Raw genomic sequence first — 14080 nt, 5'->3', positions numbered from 1 at the left:
CGACAACTGCTTTCCAAGCCACTCAAAAGCCCCTGCACCATGACCTTCACATCCTCCTTTGGGCTGCCGTGTGTCCATACTTTGAAGAAGCTCGAGGAAGAAGGCGGAGCGTTGTTACTCGAGCATTTCCATCCCCATTGGCACTTGAAACGAGATATGTCAAGACCACATCCAATATTAGAGCCTAGAAATGCCCCGAGCCTGCTCAACCGGAGACGCAAGCAGCCAGCAACTAGCACAAGGCGAGAGCCTAGCGCGTTCGAGACAATTGAGGCAGCAACACATCCAAAGGCACTGCCGAAATGTAGCATGTGTCACACAATAGGTCACACAATGACGTCGAAGTCATGCCCTTTACGATATACAGAGCTCTTCCAGCCACCAGCATCGGTCACCGAAACAACAGCACACACAACGAGCATCGTGGTATCAGATGCAGTGGCGACGACAGTCGCAGAGGCGACGATAGCTCATGCGACCATAGGTCAGAAAGACGAACATCTCATGGTAGCGATGCAAGCACCAACGGACAACGTAAGAGGCGACCAGGCATTAGAAGTTCAGGCGCTGGCAGATCGTGAGTCTGGTAGCCATACATCTACAAATGAGACAGTGGCAGATTGCATTATAGTCAACTCGACAGTCGTACAACAGGCAGCGGTAGCCGAGTCATCAGTGGTGGGAAAGTCAACTGCGCCAAAGCTCAGATACAACGACCCGCAAGCAATCTACCAGAGATATGTTGAGTCGAGACAGGCTTGGTACGATGCGCAGCCGTGTGGCAGTATCAAGACTAACCAGCAGTATCGAAAAGCAACGGGTTTACCCCAGCGGTACAACAAGGCGGAGCTTGCTTGGTGCCTTGATTGGAAGCAGATGGGTAAGCAATGTAAAGGGCAAGAAAGGTCCAGAGACTGGACGAAGGAAGAAATGATGTCGTATCTGGATTGGGACAAGGCAGAAGAAGACCGAGTTGAAGCAAAGGTAGCAGCTGAGATGGAAGCGAATCCCTTTTCTGACAGACGAGGCATGGGTGACATCTGGGAGGCTGCGGCAGCGGACTGTGTGGCACAAGAGGCCCTGTATTTAGGCGAGTAAGCCACTAAAATTTAATCACTGACCACTGCGAAGGGGGCGCGGGAAAATTAGTCAGCAGGGCGCGGATTTAGAATGCCGCCCACAAAGTGCGAGACATAAACCTACAGTGGCGCTGCAGGTTTCTCTACAGTTCCATCGAAACGAAAAAACTACAGCGGCGCTGCAGCTTTATTTTCCTACATCAAAACAAAAAAAGTCTACAGTGGCGCTGCAGGTTTTTCTACAGTTCCATCACAACAAAAAAATCTACAGCGGTGCTGCAGGTTTCTCTACGGTTCCATCGAAACAAAAAATCTACAGCGGCGCTGCAGGTTTCTTTTCCTACCATCAAAACAAAAAAATCTACGGCGGCGCTGCATGTTTCTCAAGGGACATTGACGTCAAAGCCGCCATACCGCGCATCATTTTGATGGGATGAAGCCAGCTGGTTCTACTAGTCTGAGCCGCAAGGCAGACATCGCCTCGCGAAAGGCAAGGGTTGCCGCGAAGACTCCTCAACTTAGATCTCAGGCTATAGACAATGTTGAAATGGCCAAGGTGATCACCAGCACGCTTGCAAAAGTACGCTCGTTGTCACTCGCACCGGAACGCTCTCGGTGATAAATTTGCTATTTTGTTTTGCAAGCCCATGTCTGGGCATGTTGGCAGACGTTCTGCACATTTCACTGCATTCCTGCCGTCGCCTCCATGCGTCTTTAGGGACTCTGGCTTTCGTACTGGCGGTGCTTCACGTGGTCGTAGGCGGGATCACCACTAGAGGGCTCAATTTGCAAACACCAAAGAACATATTCGCACTAGTGGTTAGTAGATGCGTCCAACTTAAGAAGGTGCTAATACTCAGGCTCGCAGGCCATTTTACTTCTATGCGCCCAGATCATACCGCTGATTCTAAGAAATATCTGGTTCGAAGCAGCCTTGCGCTTGCACCAGATATTGGCAATTGCTTTTCCATACGCTCTCTGGCGCCATATCAGATCCGGCCAACTCCTCCCAGGCTTGTACGTGATTATAGGCGGCGCTATATTACTTACAAGCTCTGCTATCTTGCTTGGCTGCGTCATCTATCGCAATGTCTCGAGTCTCTCCCTGGCTCAGATGTCGTTTGTCAAGGGTACGACCCAAATCCGGCTGCATCTGTCCCGCCCTCTCAAGGTAAAAGCAGGGCAGTACATCGATCTTTGGGTTCCATCCGTGAGCCTGTGGTCTTTTGCGCAAACGCACCCCTTCGTCGTTACATCCTGGTCTAAGGAGCCACAGAAGTATCTGGACCTATTCATAGAGCCTCGTCGCGGCTTTACTCGAAATCTTTTGAAGCTGTCGGAACATGGCTCGACAACGAGCATGGCGTGGTTCAGCGGACCCCATGGAAAGCCAACTCCAGTTAGCCGATACGAAAATGTTGTCATGCTGGCTACTGAGTCTGGAATTGCCGCTCACTTGCCCTATCTAAAGAAGCTGACGCATGATCAACGCAGCCATGTGATTCCAGTTCGCCGGGTTCATCTCATATGGCAAATGGAGCGAAGAGGTACACAGCCATCATTCATCAAGATTCAGTCACTGACATGCTGTAGATGTAGGAATTGCCGCGCAAAAGTTGCTGAATGAAGCTCTCGCCGAAGACAAGCTCAATGGACAATACGTACGTACCCAAATCTATTCATTGGATCACATGCTTACACTGCGAGGCAGAATCTGCGCATATCTATTTATATTACAGCCGAAAGCATAAAAGAAATGGATTTCGGCAGTAGATCTACAGCGTATCAAGGCCCAATACCGCTCGCCGATGTCTTGTCCTCAGAGCTGAAACAACGACGACGCGGAAGCAAGACGGTTATTTCAGGCACGTACTCCCACTACAAGAAAAAGACGATGACTAATTTGAGAAGTCTCTATGTGCGGTGCTATGCGGGACGCCTTAATTGACGTGATGCGACGTCAGCAGTACCGTGGTATAGATGTCAGGTACGCGGAATACCAGCCGTGATATGGTCGCGGCGTTATGTGTAGTTTTTCGGCTCTGGAATATGTAATCTGTCTTTATTGTTCCTATGTGCTGTCACTCCTTTGTAACAGCTAGATGTCTAAGAGTCCGCGCTGCCCATCTCTCCTGCCGCTGTTGCTGGAAATCTGTATCCAAAGCCCACACATGTATTTGTGAAGCAAATCAGGCCTGCGAGCCGACTCTTATGCCAAGGAAGCTTTAGTAAGGCGTTCTATAATAGTCAGTACAGTCTTAGTCTTGCAAAAAAACCTATGTGTCTTACTTCAGTAACGGTGCTTAATTTGGATGCTGTTTGTGTGGCGGAGAGAAAATCGAATGCCAACGGGAATCGCTGGGGCTCATCCAGGCCCACAATCCCATCATCCCGGGCCTGGCCATGAGCAAGGTACATGATAATTTCCCCCACAGCCTCGACATGTTGGTATCTCCCGGCCGACAGTTCAATGTGTTCCTGATTCCCTGTCTAGATCAGTAGGGAAGATTGTTTCATGGCTTGAGCGTGGCTTACATATCTTAACATTGCCAAACAAGTCTACTAATACGTTGGAACAGGTAAGACTCGAGTGCTCGAGACCATTTTGTTCTAGATACAGAAGCCCATCAACGATCTGCGCGAGATTAGCAGCGAATTGGTTCAATCGCAGACAAGGAGCATACCTGTCCCACCACCGACGCCAGTCGTACATCATTCAGAAGAGGATTGCCTGCTATTTCACATAGTGCGAGGGGCATGAATTCGAAAGACACAAGGTATCCCTCATCTATAGGGAAAAACTCTTTGGCATCGACAAACCGATTGTGCTGAATTCTGCGTATCGCTTGTATCTGGCTTTCTGCCCCAGGGCCGGTAAAAGTCTTGATAATCACGACTGATTGCCTGTGTGGATGAGATCGGTCCTCTTCTGCAACGGCGAAATAGTCACTCTCCCCAAGCTGGAGGTCAAAAAGTCGTCGGTAGGTGTCCTGTGGTACTTTAACAGCCGCAGTGGTGATCAGGCCGTCTTTTTTCTTGGTAGGCAGGCTATCGTCCGTTGGCGTAGGTGGACACTGTTTTTTTTTTGAGTCGCTTGGGGGCGGGCGGGACCCCGGTCGGCCTGTTGCGGTTCATGACCGTCCCATCATCTGCGAAAGGTATATCTTGTGCCTTCACATCTTGCAGTTTGATCTCTGAGTCTCGGATTTTATTGTAGTGCACACTCATTGCAACTGGAAGCTTGCCGTGTTGGATGAAGCACAGCAGCTTGCCACACGGACTAGGTGTGGGCGCCGCGCATTTATACATGACTGGTGGGGAATGGCAAAGGTTGTGGCATCACAACTATTTACAGCATGAGTATAAGATGACTCTTTTCCACCGGACAATTCACATCCTTTTTATCTCAGAGTTACCGAACGCTGTAAACTATTCTGCCACATGGCTCGGAGTGGGTTTCAGGCGGTATCGCACCGTATATGTGCGGAGAAAAGCCTCAAGCATGCTGGGACGGCAGAGGTTCAGCTCAGCATTCTGGACTTTCCGAACTCAAACAACGCGAACAGTAACAACGTAAAGCGATTAATCAGGCTGTTTAAAAACCAACGTGGTTATAGCCCAGCGGAACGACAACATCGCATACCAGCAGTCATTGACGCGGCAGATTTACACAGAGCACTGGATGCCTCCGGGTTCAGTCGCGAATCACTTCTGTCATGTGGCAGTAGGCCTCCCAGACTACATTTCCCGTCTGGATTTCGTATACAATGTTTGCGTGGGCGTGACAGGGTCGAAGCTTCCGGGGAAGTGTCTCGGTCGGCAGATCCGCATTGGGTCGTCGACCTCTACATCTCAGGTTTGTGGCATACGCAGTCAACATTCAACAACGCTCGATCTAACCCAAAGAAGATATCAGCGACGAAGCGAAGAAAGATTTGATGGAAGAATACTCGAACGAGAAGAGGCCAGGCGATGGCGTATTTTTGCTTAAGATACGGGAATACCAGGGTATGTTCGGAGAGCACAATGAATACCTCAAACAGAAATGGTGGGCACGTCTTGGTGCGATAACAGACTCGGCCCACAGAAAGAACCAGCTCAACAGGCTTTTTGAACATGATGAGTTTGCACCGGCATTTGACGCCTTCCGCCATTTGCCAGCCCTATACTGTGGGTTGCGGCTAAGCGTCATCAATAAAATGATCGCCATGAGATGTCACGATGTAAGTTGGGATCACGCCTTCTTCTATCGCTAGACTGACGGACAGGAATTGCTGTCATACCTGCGCTTCATCAAGGATTTTTGGTATGGTGTCTTTGACAAAGATGAAGCTGCGATGGAGAAACTCATGAAGACACCGTTCACGAGATTCAGCTCACTGCACCCGGCGCATGCGAACGGCAGGCCCGTCATCTGTATGCAAAAGTCAACAGTGGCCAGATATTCATTCTACAGGCTCATATTCTTGCCCAATCTGCTCGTGTCCGCGCATCACTCTTCAACTTCCAGCTCCCGCTCGACTTTGCGGCTGCGTGGTTCCACGAGCGCCTCTTTGAGCAGAAACCCGAGTCACTCCCTGTTCCCGTGGCACCCACGCGCGAGTTTTGCGTCGCGCTCTTCACAGCCAAAGTCGAAGCGACAATCCGCAACTTGGGTGACATGATTGGCTGGGAGTCCGACGAGGTTACCGTCGGCCCCGTGGCGCTGGCAGCGAAGAAGTCACTCCTGCGCTTCATTCCACATATGATGCCTGCAGACGACAGCGAGGGCTCGCTCTATCGTCTTGTTCTAGACCATGGCGATTTTGGCATCCACAACATGTCGATTACGACAGACGCAGACGGTCAGCCTCTCGTGACGTCTCTGTACGACTGGGAGACGGGGTGCATCGTGCCGGCCCTCTTGTCTGATCCGCTGATGGCAGTGGAGATTGACCTTGTGGCTGATGAGAATGCCGGGCCGTCGCTGACGCGGGTGCCCAGCTACACAAAGCCCATCACCCATGTGCAATACATGGAATACTCAAAACATTATTTCGGGGTGCGTCCTTGGCCCAGTACGTGAGCCTTGTACGCCAGCCCGGTATTGACCGTCTTTTTAGGCGATCTACAGTCACGCGCCCGACTACAAATGTGCAATCCAGGCGGGGAAAGACGCACGTCACCTCTGGTTTGCGTTGCGGGACTGGCGCGGGGCAGATCCGGAGAGCTACTTCGGTGATTTGGGCAGCTGGGCTGAATTGAGGATGAAGGAGCTTGGCGTAGCATATATCCGACTACTCTCCGCGGAAACTACAGTCGTAGGTTATCTGGAAATGTGTTTGACAGAGCTTGGAAACTGTATATTCATGTCTATGTAAGTTATATATACGTTGACTACCAGGCGCGCAGCTGTAGTGTATGTCTTCTCGACTTGATAACTCGACATGCAATTCTTGACGCGGACCTGCGTAAAATGCCACTCCATCTCGCTGTTTTCGTTGTGATTTAGCCGACGCAGTTGAGGAGGGAGATGTTGATGAGACCGCCCTGAAAAAGAGAGGTCAGTATATCGCATGGTACAAGTTCCGTGTCAGTGTTCACTCACGTTGGCGTCGGTTTCACAGCACCTGACAGTCTGGCCAGCGTTGCAGGTGCTTCCAAGGACAGCGATGTTGCAGAGAATCTGGCCGAGGATGGGGATGAGCGAGTTGCAGCAAACCACCTTGCCGTTGTTGTTGCCGTTGATGTTGCAGGTGCTGGGGTTCGTGCGGGGTTCCATCTCGACGGGAGACGCAACGGCGACGGCAGCGAGGGCAATGGCGGCAATGGAGAACTTCATTTTGAAAGTGAGGGGATAGGCAAAGATGTGCTTGTGAGAGCTGGTACGTTGATTGTTGAAAGGAGATTGGTAGCTGATGAGGTGCTGATGGATTCGAGAGAGGTATGAGGCGACAACGGAGGGATTATATAGATTTCTGAACTGCCATTAAGACCCAATACGTTGCTGCGGCATAAGAGCTGAGCGCAAGGGCGTCATATCGAGATCTGCCGACGATGAGAATTCTTGGAAATTTCACCTGTCCTGCAAGCCATGCAATCTAGACTCCCCCGTGACATGGCTAGGCTCAGCGTCCCCCTGTTGAGCTGATCTACAATGAGGCGGAGGACTTCGCGATGGGCGCTGGTCATATCAGGAGACGTGTAAGCTAGAATATTGAGTGGCGGCCGACATTCCGACGTGGCAGTGAAATTTGCTGACGGGCTTGCCAGGTGAAGCGCCACCAGCGAGATGCCGCTGCCCAGTTTTTTTCCTGTGATTGTTCCTTGGAAAAGTGTTTTTCTTGTTCAGCTTCCGCTTGGGGGCCAAGCGCTCTCTGCACGCCCTCGAGCAATGACATGAGAGGAAGCTGGCCGAGCCATGAGGGCTCCATTCTATGAGTGAGGCCACCGCGTGACTAAGCCGCCGTGGTCGAGTAATTGGGCTTGTACCAAGATATTGACTCCGGTACCGCTTGAATAATGGCTTGCATCGTGGCGCCGCTCAACACGCCACTTTCCGAGCGGCGTTGTGTAGCCTCATGCATCTGGGGTGATGGAGCTGAAAGGCTCCGACATATAGAATTGTGATATGGCTTTTTCTCCAGTTCAACGGCTAAGAAATTGCCCACGAATCAATCATCGCTCACGCGGCCAGCGAAATGAGATGTCGGGTGTGAGGGGCCGGGCTCATGAGCTGCCCAAAGGCGGGGACATGTCCTTGTGTCTCGCCAATTAATAGCGGCTTATGGCTATTCAGCGAACAATACAGCATCCCCAAGTCGTGACATCATCAAAAGCGACTAAATCAGATTCGAAGGAAAGGCGAGCATCGTGAGAGCGAAAGCCACAATCAGGACTCGACTTGCCCTGGATATGCCGCTAACGAGTGGCTTTTTATTTTGGACATTGGCGATTGATACTCGAAGAAAATTAGGGCAGTCGGGCCAGGATGCTGCCGTGACTAGCTGTCGGATGTGCCTCACCCTAGCTACCCGCCACATACTATGCTCCTCACCGGCAGTCGACGGCAGATGAGATGAAAAACGATGGCTTGCTTTGAGAAGTCGCCACCACACTTGTTATTGTGGCGTGCGGGACAGCGCCTAGCTTGTTGGGGGCTGACACGGCTGAGCCAGTGGGCTTCCAGAAAAGCTTGTCTTGCTGTCCAAGATCGGCCGAAAATATTCAGGTCAGGTGAGCGCTGACCATCGGGGCGGCTCCTCGCCACTCACCGGAGGGATGCTCCGGAAGAAGCCCGCCGCTTGTCCCTTCAGCTGCCTGCCTTTTGCAGGTTGACCTGCGCATGGCTTGCCTTGTTTTTGCCTGCTATTTGTTACCATCGTAGATTCTAGACTCTCGATGCAATATTGCGGGGGGGAACTGGGACGAGATCGGCACCACGTCGATGACTAGTTGCTAAAATAGAACAACTAAATGGCCTAAAAGAGAAAACCCCCCGGCGGAAGAGGGCGGGCCGTGCCGCATGTATCCGCCCGTAAAGTGCCCCCGAGGAATAATCAAGACTGCCTTGCGTGCCGTGGCGCGTCATCGATACCCAGTGCCTAATCTGCGGCAGAGTTTGGTTGCCAGGCCTGCAGCAGTCGAGGACAAAGTGCAGAATATCTTTGTTGCATTTCACGGACGGCCAGAGGAGAGACAAAGTAGCGACGGTCATGAACGTGCTTTCTGGCTCAGCGACCACCAAATTATTTTCATTTTTACGGTGCTATTTCTTGGCTACTATCCTTGCGAGTAGTATTGGGGACTGCGCGTACCCGAGGGGATCACGCTTATCCGCATCGGTTATGCAACGTCTTCCGACGGGAACGACTAGATGACCACGGTTTTGCCTGTCAATTTATCCATGTCTAGGTCACAGTGGCTATCCTGGAGGTAATACAACGCTTCATCTACAATACCAGAAACGAGGGGAACATGCATTCGAGGTGAATGCACAACGAAGAAGATCAAATTGGTATCAGGATGCTTCTAATAATACCATGTCCGTAACTCCAGAACACAGAAAGCAACCCCCAACAGGGAGGCTGCTTGATCATCCAATAGCGCTCAACCACTCACAACAGAGCACTCTCCTGCCCTTGCCCCAGCCTCTTCTGCCGTCTCTGCTCCTTTTTGGCCGCTATCGCTGCCTGTACGCTCTCTTTCTTAAACTCTTCCAGCTCTTCTGCCGTTCGCACTTTCGTCATGCTCGGATCAAACATGGACACTACGTTCCAGGTCCCTCCGTATGCCTCGCACAGCGCACCATCCATTCAGCGCATCAAAGCTTGGCATACTCACAAAGGCAGGCTGCCTCCTAATAGTCCAGACCATTAACTGTACTATTAGTCCAGACTGCAGTCCAGACTAATAGTCCATAGACTATCGGTCTGGTCTGCTTTTTTACAGACCAGATCGGGACAAAAAGCATATGTTCCTAAACAAGCTTCACGGACCAATGTCGAGACCTCATTTGCGTTTGACGTCTATCTTTATTCAGCGATCAACATTCTTTGCGCTCTTCGGCAAAGACCTCGGCATTTCCGTGGCCGGTGTTGAATCAACGGAAGACACGCACATGTTTGACCATAGCAGTAGCCACGAGCAACGTTTGCCAATGTTTTCTCAAGCACAAATGCCCCAGCAAGCACTGAACGTCGCAGAGCGGCGAACAAGCGCCCGCAGAAGCATGGAAGAGCAAGAAGCGAGGCTGGCGCAGCTGGCGGCAACAGAACGACAGCTTTCTCGACACGTTGAGCAGCTGAAAAGTGACACGGCGCTCCAAGAGAGGAGAATTCAAACACTCAAGAGTGAAGAGCAGGAGGCGCTACAAAGGCTCAACGGTCTACAACAAACAGAAACCGAGCAGACAATTCGTCTGGAGGCTCTCAAGGCGGATGAGCAAAACCGACAAAGCGAAATAGTCGTGCTGGAACAAAGGCGTGACAACCTTGGCGACCAAATCCGACTCGATCTCCTGGGTCCCGGCGAGAAAGAGAGACCAGCCACTGTTGAGCGAGATGGCGCATTCCCTGATCATCACGCCTCTTCGCGACCGGAGCAGGTATCGCGGGTTGAAGACTTGGCGGCCAAAGTAGAAAGGCTGCGGGCTGTGGTGAAGCAGCTGACCCTGCAAATGGCCCATCTCGACGAGGAGAAGGCGAGCAAAGTGGCATCCATGGCAGCAGTGGAAGAGAATCACAGGTCCGCGATCAATCAACTCGTTGCCGAAGAGGTGGCGTTACGAAACCAGATCGACCAGCTGAAGACATACTTAGCGCGACTTGAAGCCAGACTCGGTGAAAGCGCAGGACGGACGACGGAGTTGGAGGAAAAGCGGGGTGCATCAGTGGAAAGGAGGGCCACCTTCCCCACCAGCAGCGTTGGGTTACTACCTACCCGGGACTGCTACCAACGAAGGTTTGGTGACAACAGAAGTACATGGAGGCACAGCTGGGCGGCAAATGAAAGGTGTCGATTTGGAACACGTGGTGAGAGAAGGTTTGTATACCCATGATGAGATTTCCGATTCCGCAAGTACCCAACTAGGGCAGAATGCGTCCTACCTGTCAGCTCCACACGATGATCTTTATCCCGTGGTAGAAATGCACGAGGCGATGGAATACAGCTCTCAGGTACGTTCATCATCATCACACAATCTTGAATGGCGCACAGTCTAAACGTTACAGATTTCCTCTCAGGGAGCAGAAAAAGTGTGTATAGAGTTCAAGCTTTTAATAGATGGAGAGTGGAAGACCCAGACGAGCGTAGTGGTAGATCCCGCTGAGCCGTCAGCGGTGCAACGGCAGGCAGCCAAGTATATGCGGAATGGGATGGGTATTTTTGATAGCGAGAATCAAATGCTTCGTCCGCAGAACTGCTTTGGGCGAGTAACAGGCGACGGAACACGGACTATCTATCTACTACCGGAGTGGAGTGCTATTGAACAGAGAGAAGCGGCATGGCGACCGCGAAAACGCAACCGAACTCATTGACAAGCATATGCCAGCCCCGCGTACACAATGACCACTGGATGCTAGGAGCCGTTGCGTGCTAGATCTTTTACATGCTAGAATAAAAGTAGAGCGCTTAGCCCATCAGCCTCTCACAGCCTGTCCGAATCTGAGACCGAGAATGGCTCAGATTGCAGAAAGGCGTCGCTAGAATCCTTCGGCGAATGGCAGTTGCAAAACGCTGCATTAAAATGCGTGACGATCGACGGAATCAGTACGTTTCAATTGCAGTTCCAACGAGTGCAAGCGCGTTCTTGCAGCAGCCGGCGACAGCGGCGACCGCACAAGCTGGTCAAGAGCAAGGCCAGAGGTCGAAAATCAAGGGATGAGACGAAAGGTCGACGATGTGGTGTGTGCAGCCAGCCTGGTCATAATGCGCGAACCTGTCAGGGGCACGTGCGAACATCTAGCGAGGACGGCAGCCGTGATTGTTGACTGGCTGTATCTATACAGCCCTCCTGCGGCGGACGCAAGGGCTATGGGAGCTCGTGGAATACTAGCAAGAGCAACAGCGAATGACAAGCAGGACACGGAAGATGTTTCTCGCAAATTGTTAGTACGGCGCGTAAAAACACGGTCGAACAGCCAGCATTTCTGAATATTAATACGAAACAGCTGCCTAGACGTTGAGAGCTCAGTTTTGCTTCGAAGCTTCCGTTATCTGCAGCCGTTGCGTTTGAAGAATGCAGCCGTAGACAGTCTCCAGAAAAAATCGCTTAATCCAAGCATCCATCCAAGCATCCATCCAAATAAATGCAATTGCTCACTCCTGCCCCCCATGTCCTATCCTTACAATACGCCAGGCAGCTGACCCGGCGGCCCGATCTTAGGAGGAGCCCGAAGCTTAGTAGATGACGAAACCACGGCGGAGGCGACTGGCCTGTAAAATACCTGTCCTTCTATCCTATTTAACATAGGCACAATGCTTGCATGCTTTTGACTGCGCCAGCTGACGAGGTAAGGTACACTACACCTAACCAGTTAGGTTGCTGAACGCCACCAACCAAAGCAGCCTTTTCCTTTTCCTTGACGTCTAGCCTCGTGAACCCCGCACCAGCACCATTCTCCCAGCTGCGCGGAAATGTCCACAGCCCATGCATCTGAACGGCGGTGCCTCACCGAATTTCCGGATGAAATTCTCCTGCAGATAGTAGACTGCTTGAATAACAAAGATCGCAGCCACTTCTTGCGAGTATGCCGTCGTTTCCTTACTCTCTTGATCTACGACTACTACCGATACGATAAGCATGGTCGGACGCTTCTGATCACGGCGGCCGCTCTGGGACATGTGAAGTCGGTTATAGACTTGCTTCTAGCGGGCATCGATACAGGCCACAAGGACTTTTCTGACAATACGGCACTGCTATGCGCGGCTGGAGCAGGACGCCATGTCGTTGTCCAACTGTTGCTCACGGTCGGCGTACGAAATGCCGAACCTGCGGATGATCTGGCCTCCAGATTGAGCACGTTGAAGAAATTCGATCGGCAGGCAACGCGCCTAGGTGGTCTGACAGCGTTGTCAGCAGCATCGCGTAACGGGCACGAATCGGTGGTGAGGCTGTTGCTTGCAGATCCCGATGTCAATCCCAACCATCAAGATGGCCTCAGTCGGACGCCGTTGACATGGGCATCGACGCGAGGGCATGTGGCGGCTGTACAAGCGCTGCTATCGCACGAGGGTGTCGATGCTGATCACAGGGATTGGAATGGGGATACACCGTTGGCGTCAGCAGCGAAGAACGGCCATGTTGACGTGGTTGAGCTACTACTAGCGCACGCAAGGGTAGACCGGAACTCGACAAATAGCGAATGGAAGACACCGCTGTCGTTGGCGGCGCAGATGTGGAAGGTAGAGGTTGTGCGACGATTGCTGGCCGCAGGGGCTGACCCAACGATGAAAGATGATCGTGGCTTTAGCCCTGTTGACTTGGCCAAAGGCGGAGATGACCGCGTGCGGCGTGGACTCGATGGATTGGAGAACCAACCGGCTATGATTAAGCTGTTGAACGGCGCGATAGCGGCTCGAGAGCCGAAGGAGTCTGCTCTCTTGCGTTACTCCATCCATTTTTTTAGAAGGCATAGCTGTTGTAGCTCTATTCTCGTTGGTATTTTCCCGTCCGCGCAAGAGAGCTGCCTTGCTGGGGTGAGCGGGGCCGGTTCGTCTCTGGTGAAGAGAGCTACAGCGGGCTTATGGGCGTTAGCAGAAAGGTGTGTGCTCCGAACAGTGTGTCCCTATGCGGGCTTGGGCGTTGGGACCGTTTGGCAAGGTGGTTTATAGGGGCGAAGTAATGCATAATGCGGGCCGCAATCCAAAGTCCCATGATCGGGTAGAACGAGATGCTGCGCAGAACCGACTGCGCTAAACTCAGCGCGTGGTATAAGAAACCGTCCACTCGTATTTTGTGCAACCGCCTTCAAGAAATTTGATATATTTGTCGCTCGATAGATACTGTATACGGACTAATAACAAAATGGATAAGGACCGGCAGCTGGCAGTTTGCAAACTAACACACTGTTGACCACAACTGCATATCATCCATGCTCACGAACACGTCTACTGCCTCCTCACTCTTCGTGTTCATCGTAGAAGTGTGGCGCCTCAGAGGAATGAAACCTTCCCCCCCCTTTTCAACCCAGGAGATGACATTCTCCACTGCGTCTCGAGGCGAATGCCTGTGCGCAATCAGAAATGACAAGATCTGAGCCGGGCTAAATTTCATCGCAGGCACACGATCAGCGAACATCGCTGCCAGCTCCTGAATATGCTTCTGGGTTTCCTGAGCGTCTTGGTTGTTGACGACTCCTTCGTTCTTGTCTACTACTCTCTCGGTCTTGCTAGACGAGGGCAGATAGACGTATCGGAACAGCCCCAGCAGCATCTCTCGACTTGCTAACCCGAACTCAACCATCTTGTCAACACGTCCTGGTCGAATGACAGCCGGGTCGAGGCGATCAACATGGTTAGTC

At 51.8% G+C, this 14080-nt stretch overlaps 6 protein-coding genes across 6 annotated transcripts in view; 4 read left to right on the top strand and 2 right to left on the bottom strand.

Moving 5' to 3' along the window:
- The window catches only part of BBA_09073 (transposase-like protein), a gene marked incomplete at both ends in the record, with an annotated part of 4237 nt that extends 1407 nt beyond the window's left edge, over nt 1–2830 (top strand). Inside the window, 7 exons of the mRNA XM_008604170.1 lie at nt 326–426; nt 485–577; nt 632–1094; nt 1536–1659; nt 1948–2626; nt 2673–2740; nt 2819–2830. Coding sequence (XP_008602392.1) covers nt 326–426; nt 485–577; nt 632–1094; nt 1536–1659; nt 1948–2626; nt 2673–2740; nt 2819–2830 — 1540 coding nt within the window. The remainder of the gene's footprint in view (nt 1–325; nt 427–484; nt 578–631; nt 1095–1535; nt 1660–1947; nt 2627–2672; nt 2741–2818) is intronic.
- A 355-nt stretch (nt 2831–3185) lies between these two features.
- On the bottom strand, nt 3186–4307 carry BBA_09072 (uncharacterized protein; the record flags this gene model as incomplete). The annotated part of the gene is made up of 5 exons (XM_008604169.1): nt 3186–3317; nt 3369–3565; nt 3615–3714; nt 3764–4153; nt 4218–4307. 5 exons carry the CDS (start codon nt 4305–4307, stop codon nt 3186–3188), a joined length of 909 nt encoding a protein of 302 aa, XP_008602391.1.
- Nucleotides 4308–4520: 213 nt separating this feature from the next.
- BBA_09071 (uncharacterized protein) lies at nt 4521–6439 on the top strand (the record flags this gene model as incomplete). The annotated part of the gene is made up of 5 exons (XM_008604168.1): nt 4521–4935; nt 4989–5087; nt 5154–5302; nt 5536–6120; nt 6182–6439. 5 exons carry the CDS (start codon nt 4521–4523, stop codon nt 6437–6439), a joined length of 1506 nt encoding a protein of 501 aa, XP_008602390.1.
- A 127-nt stretch (nt 6440–6566) lies between these two features.
- Nucleotides 6567–6900, bottom strand: BBA_09070 (uncharacterized protein; the record flags this gene model as incomplete). Its single annotated transcript, XM_008604167.1, has 2 exons — nt 6567–6608; nt 6667–6900. 2 exons carry the CDS (start codon nt 6898–6900, stop codon nt 6567–6569), a joined length of 276 nt encoding a protein of 91 aa, XP_008602389.1.
- Nucleotides 6901–9320: 2420 nt separating this feature from the next.
- BBA_09069 (uncharacterized protein) lies at nt 9321–11095 on the top strand (the record flags this gene model as incomplete). The annotated part of the gene is made up of 4 exons (XM_008604166.1): nt 9321–9346; nt 9510–10601; nt 10639–10735; nt 10790–11095. 4 exons carry the CDS (start codon nt 9321–9323, stop codon nt 11093–11095), a joined length of 1521 nt encoding a protein of 506 aa, XP_008602388.1.
- A 391-nt stretch (nt 11096–11486) lies between these two features.
- BBA_09068 (ankyrin repeat protein) lies at nt 11487–13476 on the top strand (the record flags this gene model as incomplete). The annotated part of the gene is made up of 4 exons (XM_008604165.1): nt 11487–11665; nt 12031–12075; nt 12293–13321; nt 13392–13476. The coding sequence occupies 4 exons, from the start codon at nt 11487–11489 to the stop codon at nt 13474–13476; spliced, it is 1338 nt and encodes a 445-aa protein (XP_008602387.1).
- Between the last annotated feature and the right edge of the window lie 604 nt (nt 13477–14080).

This window comes from Beauveria bassiana (genome assembly GCF_000280675.1).
Source record: "Beauveria bassiana ARSEF 2860 unplaced genomic scaffold BBA_S00044, whole genome shotgun sequence".
NCBI lineage: Eukaryota > Fungi > Ascomycota > Sordariomycetes > Hypocreales > Cordycipitaceae > Beauveria > Beauveria bassiana.
Note: the sequence above shows the minus strand (reverse complement) of the source record. Positions and strands in the feature narration are given on the sequence as shown.